This window comes from Chinchilla lanigera, unplaced genomic scaffold, assembly GCF_000276665.1.
Source record: "Chinchilla lanigera isolate Chin_1 unplaced genomic scaffold, ChiLan1.0 scaffold00062, whole genome shotgun sequence".
NCBI lineage: Eukaryota > Metazoa > Chordata > Mammalia > Rodentia > Chinchillidae > Chinchilla > Chinchilla lanigera.
This window is the reverse complement of record NW_004955463.1, coordinates 1,759,601-1,779,255: the sequence shown is the minus strand read 5'-3', so window position 1 is coordinate 1,779,255 and position 19,655 is coordinate 1,759,601. Positions and strand designations below refer to the sequence as shown.

At 33.6% G+C, this 19,655-nt stretch overlaps 1 protein-coding gene across 1 annotated transcript in view; it reads left to right on the top strand.

Annotated features, from left to right (window-relative positions):
* Positions 1-19,655, top strand: part of Tusc3 (tumor suppressor candidate 3) — a 214,412-nt gene that overhangs the window by 68,932 nt on the left and 125,825 nt on the right. Inside the window, exons 3-4 of the mRNA XM_005398343.2 lie at positions 8,885-9,002; positions 14,492-14,632. Of these exons, the coding sequence (XP_005398400.1) occupies positions 8,885-9,002; positions 14,492-14,632 (259 nt within the window). The remainder of the gene's footprint in view (positions 1-8,884; positions 9,003-14,491; positions 14,633-19,655) is intronic.

Below are 19,655 nucleotides of genomic sequence, written 5' to 3'. Positions count from 1 at the left end.
CTTTTCCTGAGCTTGAAGCTAAATTGTAGATTTCTTGGGGGAACTGTGTAGAATTTTAAGTGTGATTTTCTAATAAATATTAATTTATGTATTCAATAAATGTTTTAAATATTACAATAGTTACTCTAAAGAATACTTGAATTGTTTTGCATTTGCTCAGTGTTGTTTTTTATTATTTAATATAGTAAGTGTATCTGTAATGGATTGAAGTGTCTTGAGGCAAGTGCCTAAGTCTGACTTCTTCAGAACATTGAATAACTCATCTGTTGACTCGTCGTCACTTATTAATCTTTATCAGTAGCTCCACAAATATTTATCCAGTATATTACTATATAAAATACTTTGCATATAGAGTAGATTTAAAAACTTGTTAAGTGAGCAATGGATAAATTGTTTGTTACTTTGTATGCCATTATTTTGGAATTCCATATTTAATTCCATATTTAAACATTTCCCTATTACTGTTACTCAACTGTGTGTATGGTTTCTATAGTTCAATATATTTTATGTTCATATACATTTTGCTTCTATATTAGGTCTGTTTTCAAGAAAAGTTATGTACTTCTGTCTGGTAAAGAAAAAAAAAATGTATGTGCAAGAAACATAGTCTTCTAATAGACTTCTAATAGACGTTATCTCTTTATATACCAGTCAACTAGTGAATTAGGCAGAGTCAGTTAAAGTATGGCTGCATGCTGTTGATTCTCCAGCTCTTTAGTGTTATTGGAGCTGTGTAATGTGTTTCACTACATTCAAGTTGGTTATGGGTATCACAGCCATAGAAACAACCCTGTTAAAATCTTTATGCAGGCTGCTGTCTACCAGCCCTCCTCCCCTGGCACTAGAACCTTAAGTAATAGGTCAGTCTTCTGCTCACTTCAGATCTGTGTATGTCACTATATGCAAAATTTCTTTAATTTGTGGTTTTATGCAGACATACTTTAAAATAACTATAATTCATCATAAATACATTATTAAAAGGCTATATGCTGGGAGTTTTCTATGAATGTGTTATCTGACGTGAAGTTTAATTAACATTAAAAAGAAAAACCACACTAACACTTTTTTTAAAAAAGTATTTCTTCACAAGCATTAAAAATAATCTTACATTCATCATGGAAAATATATTAAGTATGTACAACTCTAGATGAGTTAATCCTTTTTCGTTTTACATAACCTTTAAAGCAATTATAATATAAATATTATAGAATTTGGATTGTGATATGTTTTTCTTGTTCCCATAGTGAAAAACAGAGAACATTTAATGTACTGCTTTAATAGAACAATGCCCTGCAGTTACTGTTTAAGCATTCCCGGGTCATCCTGGTGCAGCTTGACTGCCCTCTTCAGGCTGCATATGAGTTACTGGAGCAATTTACAGTCCCCTAAATTCTTAAGAGTAGACGGTTACTATTACTATGAACCACCAAAGCAAAGTATCTTCTGGTTAATAATGTTGAAAATGTAATTATTTGATTAAAGTGTTCCGAGCGTTTGTGGCTTTTCAGTTTCCAATTTCAGAAGGTGGTGAGGTCTGAAGTATACTAAGAAGCACTAGCAAGATCTGACTTTGTGCATTAGTCCAAGCAGACAGAAACATGAAGGATCCCCTGAGTTCCTTTGTCTGTACTTGTTAAACTTCCTCTGTCTACTATTAAGCATTAAGAAGTTTGGGATATGGAGGAAAGCCTAAGGGGTAAGGGGGTAAGGGTGGGGAAGAGAGTCTTTGTTATTGGGGCACAATTTTTTTCTAATGAATTTTATCACTGATATTTGAATGTAGACATCTTTAATATTAAATGACTTATTTCTTGAGATCATTGAATTATTTTTAATGATACAGATTTGTTCACTCATCGTTCTGCTACTGCATTACATACAACAGGAGAAAGCCATCTTTTGTCAGTGTTAAATTTTCTCTGAATGTTCTGTTTGAGTTGAGAAAATACCATTTGCTTTGGCTCCTGAAGAATTCCTTATTTAAACTCTAGATAGTCCCAAGTAGATGGTTTAGAGAATTTTTCTGGACGTTTTACCCTTCTGGGTTCCAAAGGGAGAATATACGCAAAGTAGGTCTTATCTTTATATTTCATTAATCTATGTTTTCCCTAGTAGGCCATTATAGTAACATTATTTTTAAAATTAACTGGATTCCAAACATATATTTCCTCCTTCTCCAATCTGTTGTATACAAGGTTGCTAGATACAGTTTTTCTACATAGTGCTTTTCATAATCACTTCTTTAAATAAAAACACTTGAAGTTGCTCAGTATTTACAGAATAAAGGCAGAGTCTTATTTGTTTTTCTATCTATTCCAGTATATTTTCTAATAAGAAGCTTATATTCTATTACTTAAACATATAAGGCATGTTTCAGAGTGAGTACTCTCTATTAAAACTGTTTGTTACTTTGTGTTTTACCTGTTCTTTCTTGCTTATTGTAGTTTTAGTCCTTCCAGACTAATTTCAGTTATTTGCAGATTTTTTTCACATTCAGTCTTAGCCCCAGGCTGCTATGATCCCATCCTCTCTGTATTCTGCAGAGCACCTACATTCTGTTCTTTTAAAAAATATATGTGTTTTGTTTTATGTATTAGAGTACATGCCTATTCCTCCTTCTCACTAGACTCTGAAAGGTAAAGACTTCAAAGTATACTTCTCTATTATTGCAGCATACACTAAAGTGGTGAATGTAAATATCATTGATGATTAAGATTTGAATTCCATATTTGCATATGAAATTAGCAAATTACTAACATTATAACAGGATCATTCACTATGACCTTTTGAGTCATGAACACTATATTTATCATGGTATATAAGTTTAAAATGTTTGTTTTATTTCCCCCAAGAACCTAAATAGAATGTCATAAATATAAATGAGCTTTTAGTCTGATTCCAGAATTTAGAATATCTAATGTGATAATTTTAAAGGTATTTGTAATATATTGATTGGTAAAGAAAGTATATTATTTATCACCACTATCAGCAAAACTTCATTACAGTGCTTATTTTATACTAGATCTTAGCCATTGGATAATCACTCAGAACAAAGAGAACAGTTATATGCACAAAATAAATAGTGCTACTCAGTAGCTGAGAATATGTTTTAGGCAGTTGCATCAGCCAGCAGTGTAGGGTATAGATGGTTTTGAGTGAACTTTGAAAGAAGGGAAAGTTACTCTAAGCAAAATACTTAATCCATGTCATAAGACTAAACATAGTAGGTTCATAAAGCAGATTCTTTGAGTCTGGTATGTTGACAGAGACAGACGATACAAGTTGTAGATAGGATATGTCTTCATTACCTTAATTATCTATTCTATGGGAAACATTTTTAGGATTTTGAATAGTATTTCCAAATTGGTTATTGGGGAATTTAATCTGAAAAGTGGAATGTTTGTAGGCAAAATGAATTTCTTCTTTTTGACTGTTCTTCAGTCTTTATGACGTTTTCTTTTACTTTCTTTTTAAACTTTGAGTATTTATGATTACCTTGTAGTTCATGTTTCTTTGTACAAGGACTGTCTCTCATTCTCGCTGCAACATAAGCTCCTTGAGATAAAGGTCTTTGCTTTCATTATTTACCCCAGCATCAGTGAGTACATTATTTATACAAATATGGATTAGTAACTGGATCAGTGTATACTTAATATGTTCTAGTAAGTCTGGGCTAGGTCATAGCAGTATGTGGAAAAGAAATTCAGCGTTACTGCCTTCTCATCATTGTATTGAAGAATTGTAGATTGATGTTGAAAATTTAAAAATGGTTGTTTTGTTTTTCCTAATTTAGACCATTTTCATTTCATAAAATACAACCTTTCTTTTACTTTCTTCTTTAAAGGAAATATTCTGAGAATGCAGTTTTTCTTGTGTACTATTTTCTTAATTATAATGCTATTTTTAATACTTAAAAGCAGTGTTGATCTCTTCAGCCTTTGATGTGCAAAGGTGGTGTCAATGCTGATTTACTGTGTGAAGTTACTATATTATCTTTGAAAATCAGTGACGAATGCTTACCACTAGTATTTTACTCTGTTGACAAAAGTGAAAGCAGATCTTAGGGCTCATGTTTGTTTCAACTGCTTTTATTTTAGAATTTGGAGTACAGCACCAAGGAGGGTTTAACCTGTATGTTTTGTATGTATTCCTCTAGGAAACAGCATGTCCTCATTTGTATGTCAGCTACAATTTTACTGGCGTCTTAAGTTTGCTCCTCATTAGACCTTTGCACTTGCTATTCCTGCTGCCTGAGGTGTTCAGTGTGGTAGCTCTTTTCAGGGATGGCTCTTGCTCATTCTTGGGATTTGCATATTAGTGTCACTTCCTCAGAGAAGCCTCTTGTGCCCACACCATCTAAGTAGATTCTCAATTATTTTTTAATGTCATCCATCCATCCTGTGCATTTTTCTCAGTATATATCAGTGTTTAATTATTTTTATTTATTCACTTATTGATCATATTTCCCTCCGTCAAAACATTAACTGTGTAAGAGCAGAGAACTTGAACATTAACATTCCTTGTACTTAACCAGGAAATGGTTAAGTAAGATTAATGTTTGTAAGCATTTTCATTTAAAGTAGTCTAAAAAGAATCTTGTGTAGTTCTCTACCTGCTAAGCACATTGCAGCCTTACACTATTGGGTATTGTGATCAGTTTCTATGTGCATTTTACCAGTGCTATGCTCTGGTAAAATGATGTATTAAGATAATTATGCTATATAACCTCAGATTATAGCACTATTCATATTTACTCTTCTTAAAATATATATTTTAATCACATAAAATGTGTATTCTATTTGAAATTTTAGAAAAGAAAAACAGCACAAAAAAACAGAAGAACTGTAGTCTGTGCACACCCTTGCAGATGTGTGGGCTGGAGACCATCGCGATTCTTTCCTTGTGTTCGCTCAGTCTTTCCTTCCCCGTGTCTCCAGATGTTACAACAGCATTCTTACAGTGAGCTTGATCTTTATGTTTCTTGCTAGGATAGGTAAAGATTTAATTTATCCCTTATAATTTTTATGACTTTATTTCTTCTTTTGATTGTATTATAACAGCAAACAAAATCCTTGTATTTCTTGCTCATTAACTACAGACAGTGTTTCTAGATTTCCGAATTGTGACATAGGATTAGCAAGCACTACCTTCCCCATCACATCTTCTCCTTTCCTTTTACCTACCAAAATCACATTCGCTGTACTTCTATGTTGTCGTTGTTGGTAGCATTTGCATTCCATACTGTAACCACAATGTATCTGTGCCCTAAGGTTAGTAAGTTGAAAGGAATAACAGTGTCTACATTATTGTTTCCTATAAATGGCACCCACAGAAAAACAGGAAGTGATATATATCTTTTCTACTGAACCATTATTTACAACTTCTATCCCACTCAAGAGACTGTTCAAAAATAATCTTTTTTTCACCAGTTAGTAAAAATTATGATCTATTTTAATTTGCTTCTTATTTGGATCTTGCTTATGTACTTTTCAAAATTGTTATTCCTTGTGTGGGAGCAAATATTTTACTGTAGTCTTTATATAGTCCCCATATTTACGATTTGAATGATTCCTTAGACTCTGTTCTCATCTTGATATTCAGTTAAATTCTGGTGTAATTCACAGTGGCTGCTTCCTGGCTTCATAATCAGAGCACATCTCTCTTGCTTTTCTCCCTCTTTTAGTGCTTTGGTCATAGTCCCATGTTACGCACGTCTTCATTTATATAACCGTTTTTATCAATTACGTCCTAAGGTCATTTTCTCAGCCAATGTATTGGAGGCGAAGTTGAGATTCCTTACTTTTTTAAAGAAAATGTTTATTTCAAACCTTATTATGTGGCTCAACATAGAATCCTAAACTGAAAATATCTCCTCAAAACTCTCAAGGTGTTTTTCTGTCTGCCAGTGTCTGGTGTTGCTGATGACCAACCCAATCTGATCTTGCTGTTTGCCCTTGTCAGAAAAATTTTCTTTCTGTGAAAATCTTTGGAATCTTAACATAGTGTTCTCCAATACCCCACAGTGTTTCTCAGTGTTGCTCTTTTCTCATTCCTCTTACTCAGAAACTGGGTAGTTTCCTTTAATTATGTTATCTCTAGAAATGTTTCCTCTTTTTTTGTGTTTTGTATTGGATTTTTTGTTTACTTGGCAAAAAAAATAGCTATTTAACAATCATTTTAAACAAATAATACTATGTATACATCCTTATGGAGTACAGTGTGTGATGTTCCGGTACATGTATATATTATGTGTTGATGAACTCAGGATACTTAGACGGTCCGGCCCATCACCTCCAACATTTATCATTTATTTGTGATGAGAACATTGAAAAGTCTTCTAGCTGCTTGTAGTATATGATAAAATCCTGTTAATTGTGATCACCTTCCTGTGCACTGCAGCAGCACTCCGTGTTTCACCTTGCTGGCTGTGACTCTGTACCCATGCAGCACTCGCTCCCCATCCCTTCACTCTCCTCTCCCCAGTATCTGGTAAATATGATTTTGCCTCCTATTTCTGTGAGTTGAGCTTTTTAAAAATACATTCTGCATATGACTAAAACCACGTGGTATTTGTCTTTCTGTGATCGGCTTATTTCGCTCAACATTTGAATCTCAAGTTCATCTGTATTGCTACAAATGACAGGATTTTGTCCTTTTTTAAAAAGATTGATAGTACTGTACTGTGTATTATTTACTACAATTTTTAATATTATCATCCATCAATGTACACGATATAAGGGTTGGTATGTGATAAATATGGATATAGGGGTATCTTTTTAATATACTGATTTCATTTCCTTTGGACAGATAACCCAGTAATGGGTCGCTGGATCATTTGCTAGTTTTATTTCTAGTTTTTAAGGAACCTTCATACTGTTTTCCCATTCTGTGCTTTGTCTCTTCACTGTCTTACTTTCATTGTTATGCAGGAGCAGTTTTTTTACTTTGACATAATCTCTTCTGGTTCACTTTTTGTTGCCTATACATTTAGACTGTTTGAAAGTGCGTTTATTGGATTATATCTCTTGACTAGTTTTTGGTTTTTAGTGATTTCTTTATTATTATGAATTATTTGGCAGTGCTGTTGGATGAAGTCATCTTCACTGGCCCTGCACATCCTCCATGTTCCAGCAGGTGTGGCAAGCACACAGAGGCCTCACTGCTCTTTATCAGGAAGTGTTTCAGGGCTGTGTGTGCCATGAAAAGCCTTAAGAGTTACATGTCTCCTGGCACACACAGCATAGGTTTTCTATCACTTAATACAAGTAGTAAGTCCTCTGAAGTCAGCGTGCCTCTCCTGTAATGCAGTCAGTTATATGTGCCAGCTTTCACGAAGAGCCCTTTGTGGCACCTTGTGCATCTTGGGGACAAAGGGAGCTAAAGCAAAAGAAGAGGAAGTAATATGGTCCTTTGTCTCTGACCCAGCAACGTTCCATCTTTCATCAGAATTCATGTAATATTAGCACATTAGCTTTTGGCTGTAGGATAAAATCTCAGACCTTACGTAGTTTTTGGCAGATGGAGTATCTTCTCTTTTTCTAAGTGTGGTAGTACCATTTTGTTAATGTTTTGACTCTTCTGGAGTCAGTTTTTGTTTGGGAATTACTAGTTTTAATTAATTTTTAAGAATAACAATAGCTTATCTTTTTTATAAATCAGGTTTTCCTTATGTATATCATGATTTCTTTGATAGTCTAATCATTAAACAATAGAAAGGCTAGACATTGGGGTCAGTTGGGGTGCTACAAAAGTTGGGTCTGTTATTGGTATAAAGAAGTATTACCCTTATGTTTAGCTGCATTTCTTATCTCCAGTGTCTGCTACTTAAGAATCTAATGTTTTTTCTTAACTTCTTACTGTGCTGCATTTACCTCTGAGATTATAGCTTTCTTTATCAAAACTATTTTAAGCAGCTGTTTTCCAAATATTTCTTGCAATTTTTTTATCTACCACTGACGCTACTAAATCTCTTTGCTATTGTGGATTGCACCTATTCATTTCTTTAGTTACATTTTTGGGTAAAGGAAGAAATAAATTCCTGAGAATAGTTGAATATGAAGAAGAAACACTATTATTTTTCTTACATTTTAATGTTTGAGCAACAACTTATTTCATGTTTGTGTTACTGTGTTTGTATACTTCCAGTAATGCCACTTTTCTATTTTTACTCTCTCCTTACATCTAAATGTAAAGCATTATCATCTGGAAAATCAGCAAAATATCCAATAAAAATGGGTTCAATATAGGAATAAATATTAATTTAGGGCAAGGTTTGTAGCATGTGGCTTATCAGCTCAGAAATTTTTGTTTACTTTTAGGTTTGAATATACAGGCAGTTTTAGGTAAATGAAATGTATAAATGTGCAGTATAACTGTATTTACTTTGCAGTTTTGCTGTTCTATAAAACTGAATTACAATTAGTCTTCAAATTTGCGTAAAAATTGCTCTGTGTCTTCTACTAAGACTTACTGGAAGATTTAACTTACATGCATAGAAAATGCCACAAAATGTTTTTATCTCGCAGAACAAAAATTAGCAAACTTTTTATTTAAAGGGCCAGGTCAGGCTGTGTTCCATGCTGTTGTTATCAGAACGACCCCACTTTGCTGTTTTAGCAGAGCTGTGTGTTATGTTTTGATAAAGAAACGAGTTATTGTATCTCTATTATAATAAAACTATTTATGAATAGCAAAATTTGAGCTTTATATCATTTTGTGTCATTATATTTCCTCCTTTTTTCATGTTTCTGTAACTATTCAGGTTGCAATGTGTGCAGGTATTATTAGTTCAATATAAAATTCTTGCCCTAGAATTACTTGTTTTATTAATGGATTTGATAATTGAATACTGATATTTTATGTTTTGCTCTGTTATCCTTTTCAGGCAAGCTAATGAAGAATATCAAATTCTGGCTAACTCCTGGCGCTATTCATCTGCTTTTTGTAACAAACTGTTTTTCAGTATGGTGGACTATGATGAGGGAACAGATGTTTTTCAGCAGGTAAACAAGTTGTATTTTATTTTGATAATGCATAATGGAGTTGGTTATTAGGACTGATGCATTTTTGTCAGATAAAAATACGATACACTGAATAAATTCATAAATACAATAGTTAATGCGTTCTGCAATGTAAAATAATTTCAGTTCATGTTATCTCTAGTGCTGTACAATTGTTACCATTAGTGAATTCAGTAAATACATTGTGATTTCTGTATTGTAGAGGAAATGTGTTTTTTCAGCATACAGTCGCAATTTCCATGCATTAATCTATTTTGCTATTTAATTCTACATGGTTTAGGAAATATTTGGTAGACATTTATGATATTTCATATACAGTTCATTTGAAGTTTTACTTAATTTTTATTTCTCCAATGGGGCAGATATAGACAATTTTACATGTAAAATACTAAATATTTATTTAAAAATGCTTTTGTGTGTTATAGCTTGAATTGTATCCCACTGAATGCATATGATAAAGTCAGAAAACATAACGTGACTGTACTTGGAGATAGGCCCTTGCAGGAGGTAGTGAAGGTTAGGTGTGGTTATAGAGGTTACATGCCCAATATAAAAGTGCTGACATCCTTAGAGGAAGAGGCAGAAACACAAGGAGTATATGTGCTTGGAGAAAAAGGCCATGTGAAGACAGCAATAAAATTACATTTGCAAGCTAGGAAGAGAAGCTTCACCAGAAACCAAGCCTGCTACCACCTTGATCTTGGACTTCTGGTCTCTGGAAGAGCTAGAAAATAAATTGTTGTATAAGGAACTGAGCAGGCTGATAGAGTCTCATTTACAGTGTTCTCTGTAGAGGGAGTATTGGGTTTTGGCATAAGGACGTTAGTTGGCATTGATGTTGTTGTCATGGTTGTTTCATCATCCTAACTAAAGTTGAGATTTTGTGATCATGACACTGTACTGAGTGTTTCACATGCATTTTTCCACTTAGTTTCCCAACGATCAAATGAGAGATTGTCATTGCCAGTGTTTCACTGATGAAGAAATGAATATGTGGAGACTTTGTCACTTATCCAAAGTTATAACATTGAGTGTAATGTGTAGCTGAAATTTTAATTCAGCCATTTCACTCCCCAGTCTTTAGCTATTAATCATGCTGATATCCTACAGTTGATAATTTTTTAATATTTTTGTACCTTGTCAGTCTCTTTCAGATGCAAAACTTATTACAGTACCTAGCATTGATTGATTTGACTATAATGGCCTATTTCATTTTTCTTACATCTAATATTCTTTGGCATAATGTTGTACTAGATCATGGGAAAGCACTTACTTTTTACTACTGATAGTAAATGGGCCATCAGTGAGTATTTTACTAATTTGGTTCCAGATTTAGTCATCTTTGCTCATTTCTAGTTGAATATAATAAAATTTTTTTTTTACCTTTAGTAAACTTTTCCTATTAGTAGTTCTTTTTTTTTAACCTCATAAATTCATTTTGAATAAAACAAATGGGATGTATATTTGTATTTATGAGTTTCTTTGTGTTCATTCATTCAACAAATGTCATTTAATATTACCCTGTAGGAGAAATAAATAGGCAGGAAAAACATACGTAGTTCTTCATAAGCAGCTTATAGAATAGAGAGGCAATAATATACTATCAAAGAAGCATAAATAATGTAACCGTAAATAAACTGATAAAGGAAAATAATAGTGGTATAAGAACCAAATACCTCATGTAATTTTGGTTTCTGTAGACTCAGAATTGGTCTTAGAGATTATCAGATGGAAAATTTACACATTAAAAACTCACGTCTTTCCTTCTGTGTTGAGAAATAGCCAAACGCTATTTCTACCTGACTGCTAGAAGAGCTATAACCACAGACGTCTGCCCTGAGCAGGCCTCGGAAGTGAAAGACGAAAATGTGTTGTGTTTAGTTTCATTGTAATTTTCGTTTATTTACATATTTGCTATATACCAGGTATATTAGTGCTTCATTTACACAAATAAATACACTTTCTCCTGTTTTTATTAAAGTCTCTCTTGGTCTTTGTTTATTTTTACATAAATCAATCGTGTTTAATAGAAACACTCATTTTCTTTCACTTCTCATTGCTGTAAGAATAAAATAGGCAGAAGAGTGTGTATCTGACCCTTGGTCTCATTGAGAAACGTTTTTTTGGATGGGGTCTCTAGCAAATTGGAGAGGACATGCTTGACCTCAATAGGAGACCAGCTCTAGCTCTAATTAAAACTTAGGCCACATGTGCTAGATCAGTTTCTCACAGTAAACCCAGATAGGAATTTTTATATGAAATTTCTCAGTCTTTACATGTTGACAGCTAATTCAAATTTCAAACAAAACAACTCTCTCAGGAAAAACTAACCCTAGGTTTGTGCTGTTCTGACTGTAGGCTGCTTATTTATATTTATATTTAGAGAGAGAGAGAGAGAGAGAGAGAGAGAGTGTCAGATTAATGGTTGAATTCTTTTATATACATTAACTTTTTAAAAATTTTTTTCATAGCTATGAGAGTTGTAATTAAGATAAGTTTTAATTGAAAAGTTTCCTCAGGTTAATTTTGATTCGGCAGAATTCCTAATATAGATCTGCTTTGTCTTTTCTAAATCCTAGCCCCTGGCTTAGCAATAAGAGTTTTCATTGTAAAATGCAGAAATGCATAAAAGTTACAGGAGTTAATGATTTTTCTGATAAATTATAATTTGTAAAAATGGGAAAAGTATGTATTTTTTTCCACTTGAGAGCCACTGAAAGATTTTTACTGCTTGCATTTTCCTTCCCAATGAGTCATATTTTGTTGGAATATTCTCTGTAAACTGATGTTCTAGAGCAGTGTCAGCAATAATGTGGCTTCTGAAGACAATATTAATAAAAAGGATAGAAACTTAAAATTTTTAGCTTGTTGGGTGAGTTTTGGGGAAAGTAAATTCAATTGTATATATATACTTCTCACAGAAACGGTGAGGCCAAGCGTCTGATGATGGGCCAACTGGTTAATGAATATACTGTTCTAAAGGGAGCTCTGGATGAGAAAATCAACCTCATGTTGTGCTCTGCTTTGTTTAGCCATGAGAAATATGCACATTTTAATTAAAAGGAAGGCATTGGATTATATAACTTTTAAAAACCCTACATTTACAGAATGTTAAACTTTTAAATTTTATATCTATGGGAGAAACACAAATGAACAAAATCTGGAGTAGAAGAAAAGGGAGAAAGGAATTGGTAACTGGGGCTTTATTCACATTAACCAACATTACTAAATGCCCACTACATGTAAACCCACTACTGGGAAATAGAACAAGATAGACTCCTGACTTAAAAAAAAGTATATATATATATAAATAGAGAAAGCAAGGTGTGTATATATAACACATATATGTTATGCATGTGATAGATATATGATGTTATATGTCATAATGTGTGTCCTGTACCATATTGTAGGAACGTGTTTTTAGAATTTAATGTTATAATGTGCTTGTTCAAAGTTTTAATAAAAGCTTATTAAAAAGTGTAATTTTTATACTTGTAGGGTTCTGAAAGTATCATATATAGCGGTAATGAACTATGTAGATTCAGCAGACCTGAGGTCACATTCTAGTTTACCTCTGAATAACTGTTTGACCTTCATAAGTGAATGATCATTTTAAGTCTTCATCTCCTCTTCTGTAAGATAGGGCAAATAATATAGTGTCTTTTTCATAAAGCTTGTTAGGAAGATTAAAATGAGATACTAATACGTGTAGATATTTAACTCTGTGCCTGATGCATCATTGTTTATTAAGTAGTTTTTATAACAGAAGTTTAGCAATAATACTAGCATGCAGTCCCCTGACTACCCTCCTTCATATATTTGCACAAGTTTGTTAAATCTCAATCTGTAGAAAGATTGAGAAGTTAGGGTAAAGGAATAAGGAGCCAGAAAAGAAACAGGACAAAAACGTAATCCAAGTGATTTTTTGGAAAAAGCACTGCTTAAGTAAGGTTTTAGTCTGTGCTCTATAATAGAATACCTGAAATGGGGTAATGTATAATGAACAGAAGTATGTTGGCTCACAGTTTTGGAAGACAGAAGTCTAGTATCAAACGGGCAGCATTTGGCAAGGGCCTTGTGGCCACATTGTGAAAAACAGAACAGGTGAAATTGAGGAGGGGATGCACATCTCTTTCAGTGGTGGCCCGATTTCTGATTATGAAGGTGTGGATTTCTAGCTATGAGGGTGGAGTGCTTTTGGCCTGGTCACTTCTTTAAAGGTCCCACATCTTAATATAATTACAATGGAAATTTAATTTCATTGTGAGTTTTGAAGGGGACAGACATGCAAACCATGGCTAACGTGGGCCAGTGAGCAGTCTTTGCTGAAAAATAGTAACGTAGATAACTTGGAGGTAAATAATGCAGCATCAGTTACATTTGCAGTATAAAATGTAAGAAATATGTGATAGACACAGATTCCTTTTGAATATTCAGTTCGTGTGTGCTTGAGCTATGTGAAACTATATAGGAAGCTGTCTTGTAAATGTGACAGCTATAGTGACGTTCATTTATAGAGCAGAAATTATTTTGGTCTTGACTGTAAACTTTGTTATGGGTAGCTAAGCTTTTACTGGCATATCCTTACCTTGAGGTCAGCTCTTACCTAATATATGTTACATAAGTTGAATTTCATTCTTATTATTAGGAAAAACTGAACTGCATTGCAAGTGAAGGGTCAAAAATGTCTTGGCCTTACAGTTTAAGATCTTAAAAATAATTCTGGGTAGTAGAAGTTTGCATATATATTTGCAGTTGTACCTCAATGCAAATTAATCTGTTTTTTTAGAGATAATAAGGATCATTTATACTGTGGTAGTATTCTATTTAATATACTTTTCAAATGCAGATTACCTGTAGAAAATATTTCCATGGTATATCCATTTTCATAGTTGATTTAAAAGAGAAGTTAAACAGAAAAAACCTGTATTGTGGATGCCTGCTAATTTCAAGTTGTATAGAGTAAAAATGTTTGTTTCTGCTGCTTAGTTATTATCATTACAAAAAAAGAAAAATATTTACATTTGTAATAGGAAATTCAGTCTGCCTTTAATGAACCTGAAATTGATCCCATATATGCTTATTTTATTGTAAAATTATAACTGTTTAAGAAATGAAATAATCTATGCACAATATTTCTATTTTATACCTTGATTCATTTCCTTATTTAATGACAAAATTCCAGAAAGGAAAAGAGTGCAATAACTGTTAAAATACAGAAAACACAATTAAGAATATGAATGATATATGTTAAATGTGAGAATTCAGACAATTTAGTCAAATTCACTAGTTCATTTTCATTCATTAGTTCATCAATATGAGTAGAAACAGAAATTAAATGGAAAGCCATTTGGATTTTTTGTAATGCTATCTCCAAAAGTCATGCAAAAAAGAGTAATGTGTTAGATCAATGATATGTAAAGAATATTGGAATAGTATTACATGTAGTATTTCCTTCTCACGTTTTACAGCTCAATATGAACTCTGCTCCTACATTCATGCATTTTCCTCCGAAAGGCAGGCCCAAGAGAGCTGATACTTTTGACCTTCAAAGAATTGGATTTGCAGCCGAACAGCTAGCAAAATGGATTGCTGACAGAACAGATGTTCATGTATGTTTTTCTTTGCCATAGTTTTAATTTTTTTATCTGAAACAGAAAAAAGTAAAGATAACAATAAAACAGTTTCAAAACAGACTAGTAGGAGAGTAACAATAATTAATACGTTGTGTATTGTTATATTCATAGTAGTTGTTCAGAGTACAAGATATAAGCATGAAAAATTGTCCAAAAAAGTTTTAGCACAAAACTTTCTTTTCAAAGAGCTCAGAGAGCCCGGCAAGCGCAACGTCGTGAGTTCGGTTCCTGGTACCGGAGAAAAACCAAAAAAAAAAAAAAAAAAAAAAGCTCAGAGAAACTAGCTATATAACTATCTTAACTATCTTGTGTATATTTATATATATTTTTTCTTCCTTCCTTTCCTCTTTCTTCCATCACAGTTTTTCTTTCCTTTTAAACAGTTTCTTCCCTACTTACAATATGTATTGTACATTTTTTATCTTATTTACTCTTTCAGTTTTTCCCATTAGTGAGACAATATGATGTTTACACATGCGGGTCTGATTTATTTCACTTATGAGTATGGTCATGACTTGTATCCATTTACCTAAAAAGTCTCAAGTTTATCTTTCTTTATGGATAAGTAGTATTCTATTATATATAAAAAGCTGTATCTGTCTTATCCATTTCTCAGTTGATGGGCATTTGGGTTGTTTCTAAGATTTACCTGCTGCAAATTGTGCTACTGTAAACATGGGTGCACATATATCGCTGTATATGATGTTTTCAGTTCTCCTGGAAAAATACCCAGAATGGAGGTAGCTGGGTTGAATGAGGTCTCTAATCCTAGATTTTTGAGGAATCTCCACACTGATTCCCACAGTGGTTTTATCAGTCTACACTCCCACCAACAGTGGATAATGGTTCCTTTTTCCCCCACATCCCCTCCAGCTGTTACTGGTTGATTTGGTTGATTTCTTGATAATAGCCATTTTTTCTGCAGTAAGATGGAATCTCAGTGTTGCTTTAGATAGCATCTCTCGAATGAATGACCAGTGATTTTCAGCATTTTTTCATATATTCATTTGCTTTTTGTATTTCTTCATCTGAGAAGTTTGTAGGCATCTCCGATGCCTATTTTTGAATTGGGGCTTTGAATTATGGGGGCCTGATTTTTTTCAGTTCTTTATATGTTCTAGATATAAGTCTTTTGTCCAAGCAACAGCTGGCTGTAATTTTTTGCAAATCTGGGGGTTGTCTTTTTCCCTTTGTTGGTGATTTCATTTATTGTGCAGAAGCTTTTGTTTTACTAAGGTAAGATCCCATTTGTTGATTCTTTGTTCTATTTCCCTTGCCTTCTGGGCTTTATTCGAGATGTCTCTCCCTACACCTAGGCCTTCAGGATTTCTACTTGTTTTCTCTTCCACTGTATTTAGTGTTGCTACTTTTAACATTTAGATCTTTGATCCATTTTGACTGTAGTTGAGTGCATGGTGATAGACATGGTGATAGTGCATGGTGTAGTTTAGTGCATGGGTCTACTTTTAGTCTTCAGCATGTGGAAAGTCAGTTTTTCCAGCTCCACTTATTAAAGAGGTTATCTTTCTTTCAGTGACCATGTTTGGCTTCTTTGTTGAAGATAAGGTGGTTTAGTGTGTTTATAGTTTGTATCTATATCTTGTATTCTGTTCCACTGATCCTCAGGTCTGTGTTTTTGCCAGTACCATGCTGATTTTATCACAGGGGATTTGTCAGATAATTTCAAATCAGGGATTGTGATGCTTCCTCCTTTGCCTTTGTTGTTCAGAATTGCTTTTGCTATTCTAGGTCTCTTCTGGTTTCAAATGAATTTTAGGAATTTTTTTCTCTAGTTCTCTGTGATATGCTAATGGTATTTTGATTGGTATTACTTTGAATCTGTATAACAGTTTTGGCAGTATGGCCGTTTTCTCTATGTTGGTTCTTCCTATCCATGGGCAAGGGATATCTTTCCATTTTCTGATATCTTCTTCTGTCTCCTTTTTCAGAGTACTGTCATTTTCAATGTATAGATCTTTTACTTCCTTTGTTAGATTGATTCCCAAGTATTTATTCATTTATTTATTTTTTGATGCTATTGTAGAATGTGTGGTTTCCTTAATTTCTCTCTTTGTGACTTCATTGCTTGTGTACAAGAATGCTATTGATTTTTGAGTGTTGATTTTTTATACAGCTACACAGCTGAAATTGGTTATTAAATCTACAAGTCTTTTGGTGGAGCTTTTGGGGTCTTTTATATAGAGTATCATGTGATTTACAAATAATGGTAATTTAACTCCTTCCTTTCCTATTCTTATTCCTTTTCTTGCCTTTTTTTTATTTTTTATTTTTGTCTTTTTTGAGACGGGCTCTCACTCTGCAGTTCAGGCTGACCTTGAGCTCACTTTGTAGCCCAGGCTGGTCTCCCAACTCCAATGATCCTCCTGCCTCAACCTCCCAAGTGCTGAGATTACAGGCATGCGCCACTACACCGGCTTTCCTTTTCTTGCTGTTGTCTAATTGCTCTGGCTAATATTTCTAGAACTATATTGAATAGGAGAGCTGATAGGAGTCATCTTTGTCTTCTTCCTGATTTTAGAATGAAAGCTTTTAGTTTTTGACCATTTAGTATGATGTTGGCTGTTGGTTTGTCATAGATGGCTTTCAGAAGATTAAGACCTTCTATTTCAATTTTCTGTAGGGTTTTTATCATGAATGGGTTTTGTATTTGGCAAATGCTTTTTCTTGGATCTATTGAGATGATCGTGGGATTTTTGTCTTTGGTTCTGTTAATAAGGGTATAGTACATTTCTTGCTTTACATATGTTGAGCAATTTCTGCATCTCTGGGATGAATCTTACTTGTTCATGGTATATAATCTTCTTGATGATTTGCTACATTCTGTTTGCCAGTGTCTTATTAAGTATTTTTTCATCTGTTTATCTGGTTCCATTGGCCTGTAGTTTTCTTTATTGTTTGGTTCATCTGTGATTTTGGAATCAGGGTAATACTTAACTCTAGAAATGACTTTGAAAGTATCACTTCCCTTTCGGTTTCCTTAAAAAATTTCAGCATTAGTGGCATTAGTTCTTTTCTAAGTTTCCTGTAGAGTTCAACAGTTAATCTGTCAGGGCCAGAGCTTTTCTTCGTTGATACATTTTTAATTACATTTTCAAGTTCATTGGCCGATAACAGGTTATTTAGAATTTTTGTATCTTCTTGATTTAGTTTTGGCAATTCAGTTGTGTCTAGGAATCTGTCCATTTCTTCTGTGTTTTCCATCTTATTAGAATATAGGTTCTCTTAGTAGGTGTTAATGATCTTCTGAATTTCTGTAGAGTCTGTTGTGATTTTTTTCTTTTCATTCCTAGTTGCTTGAATTTGTTTTTTTTCTTTCCTCTTTTTGATGAGGTTGGCTAATGGCCTATCAGTGTTATTCTTTCAAAGAACCAACTTTTCCATTCGTTGATTCTTAGTATTGTTTTCCTAGTCTCCATTGCATTAATTTCTGCTCTCTATAATTTCCTCCCTCACATGAGCTTTGGGTTTGATTTGTTCTTTTTGTAAATGTTTGAGGTTCAACATTAAGTTGGTTATTTGAGGTCATTCTGTTTTCCTGATGTGTTTATTGCTATAAATTTCTCCCTTAGGACAGCTTTCATTGTGTCCCATAAGTTTCAGTATATTTTATTGGCATTGTCATTTAAGTGTACATACTATTTAATTTTGTCCTTAATTTCCTCTGTGACCCATTGCTTGTTCAGAAGAGTGTAGTTTAATTTCCATGCATTTATGTAGTCTTTATAATTTCTTTTGTCAGTGATTTCCAGTTTCATTGTACTGTGTTCAGATAGTATGCATGGTATGATTTCAGTTTCTCTACATTTACTTATACATATTTGTAAGCTAACATGTGGTCAGTTTTGGAGAATATCACATGTGCACTTGAGGAGGATGTATATTCTCATGTTTTGGCATGGAACACTCTGGAGACATCTACCAAGTCCATTTGTTCACAGTATGTTTAATTCTGATATTTCTTTGTTGATTTTTTTCATCTAGTTGATCTGTCTGTTTGTGAGAGTGGGGTATTAAGGTCCCCTGCTACAGTTGTGTTAGTGCTTATTTGGTTTTTCATGTCTGTTAATATTTGTTTTATGTAGTTGAGTACACTGGTGCATAAATATGTATTTAAGATTGTTACCTCTTCTTCTTTGAGTTATCTTCCTTGTGTCTTTTGATCAGTTTTGGCTTGAAGTTTACATTGTCTGCAACTAGAATAGCAACCCCTGCTTTTTTCTGGGTTTCTGTGACATGGAGGATTGTTTTCCATCCTTTAACTTTTAGTCTATGAATTTCTTTTTGTGTTAAGTGTGTTTCTTAAATGCAGCATATCGTTAGATCTTGTTTCTTGATCCATTCTGCCATCTGCCTCTTTTGATTGGGGAGTTGACACCATTTATATTCATGGTTATAATTGCTATGTATTGACTTACTTTTTTCATGTTATTTTCCTGTTGTTGGTTCCTTGTCTTTCTCCTCTGTTTAATTACTTGCCCTGCTTGACGGCTCCTTTCTATTGGTGTTTGAGTATTTTTGATCTTTGTTATCTCTTTCCAGGATATCCTTTGGAGCATTCTGTAGAGCTGGTTTGGTGGTCATGAGTTTCTTTCAGTTTTTCTTTTTCATGGAAGTATCTTATTTCTCTGTTCATTTTGAAATATAGTTTTGCAGGATACATTAATCTGGGTTGATTGTTTGCTTTTAGGGCTTGAAATATCTCATTCCAGGCTCTCCTTGATTTGAGGATTTGTGTTGAGAAATCTGCTGTGTTTCTGATGGACTTTCCTTTATACATGATTTGTTTCTTTTCTCAGCGTCCTTTTAACTTTTTTTTTTTTTTTTTTGGTTTTTCTCCCGTACCGGGAACCGAACTCACGACCTTGAGCTTGCCAGGCAGGCGCTTTTGCCGCTGAGCTAAATCCCCAGTCCCAACGTCCTTTTAATATTTTGTTCTTATGTTCAATTTCTGGAATCTTGATTATTATATGCCTTGGTG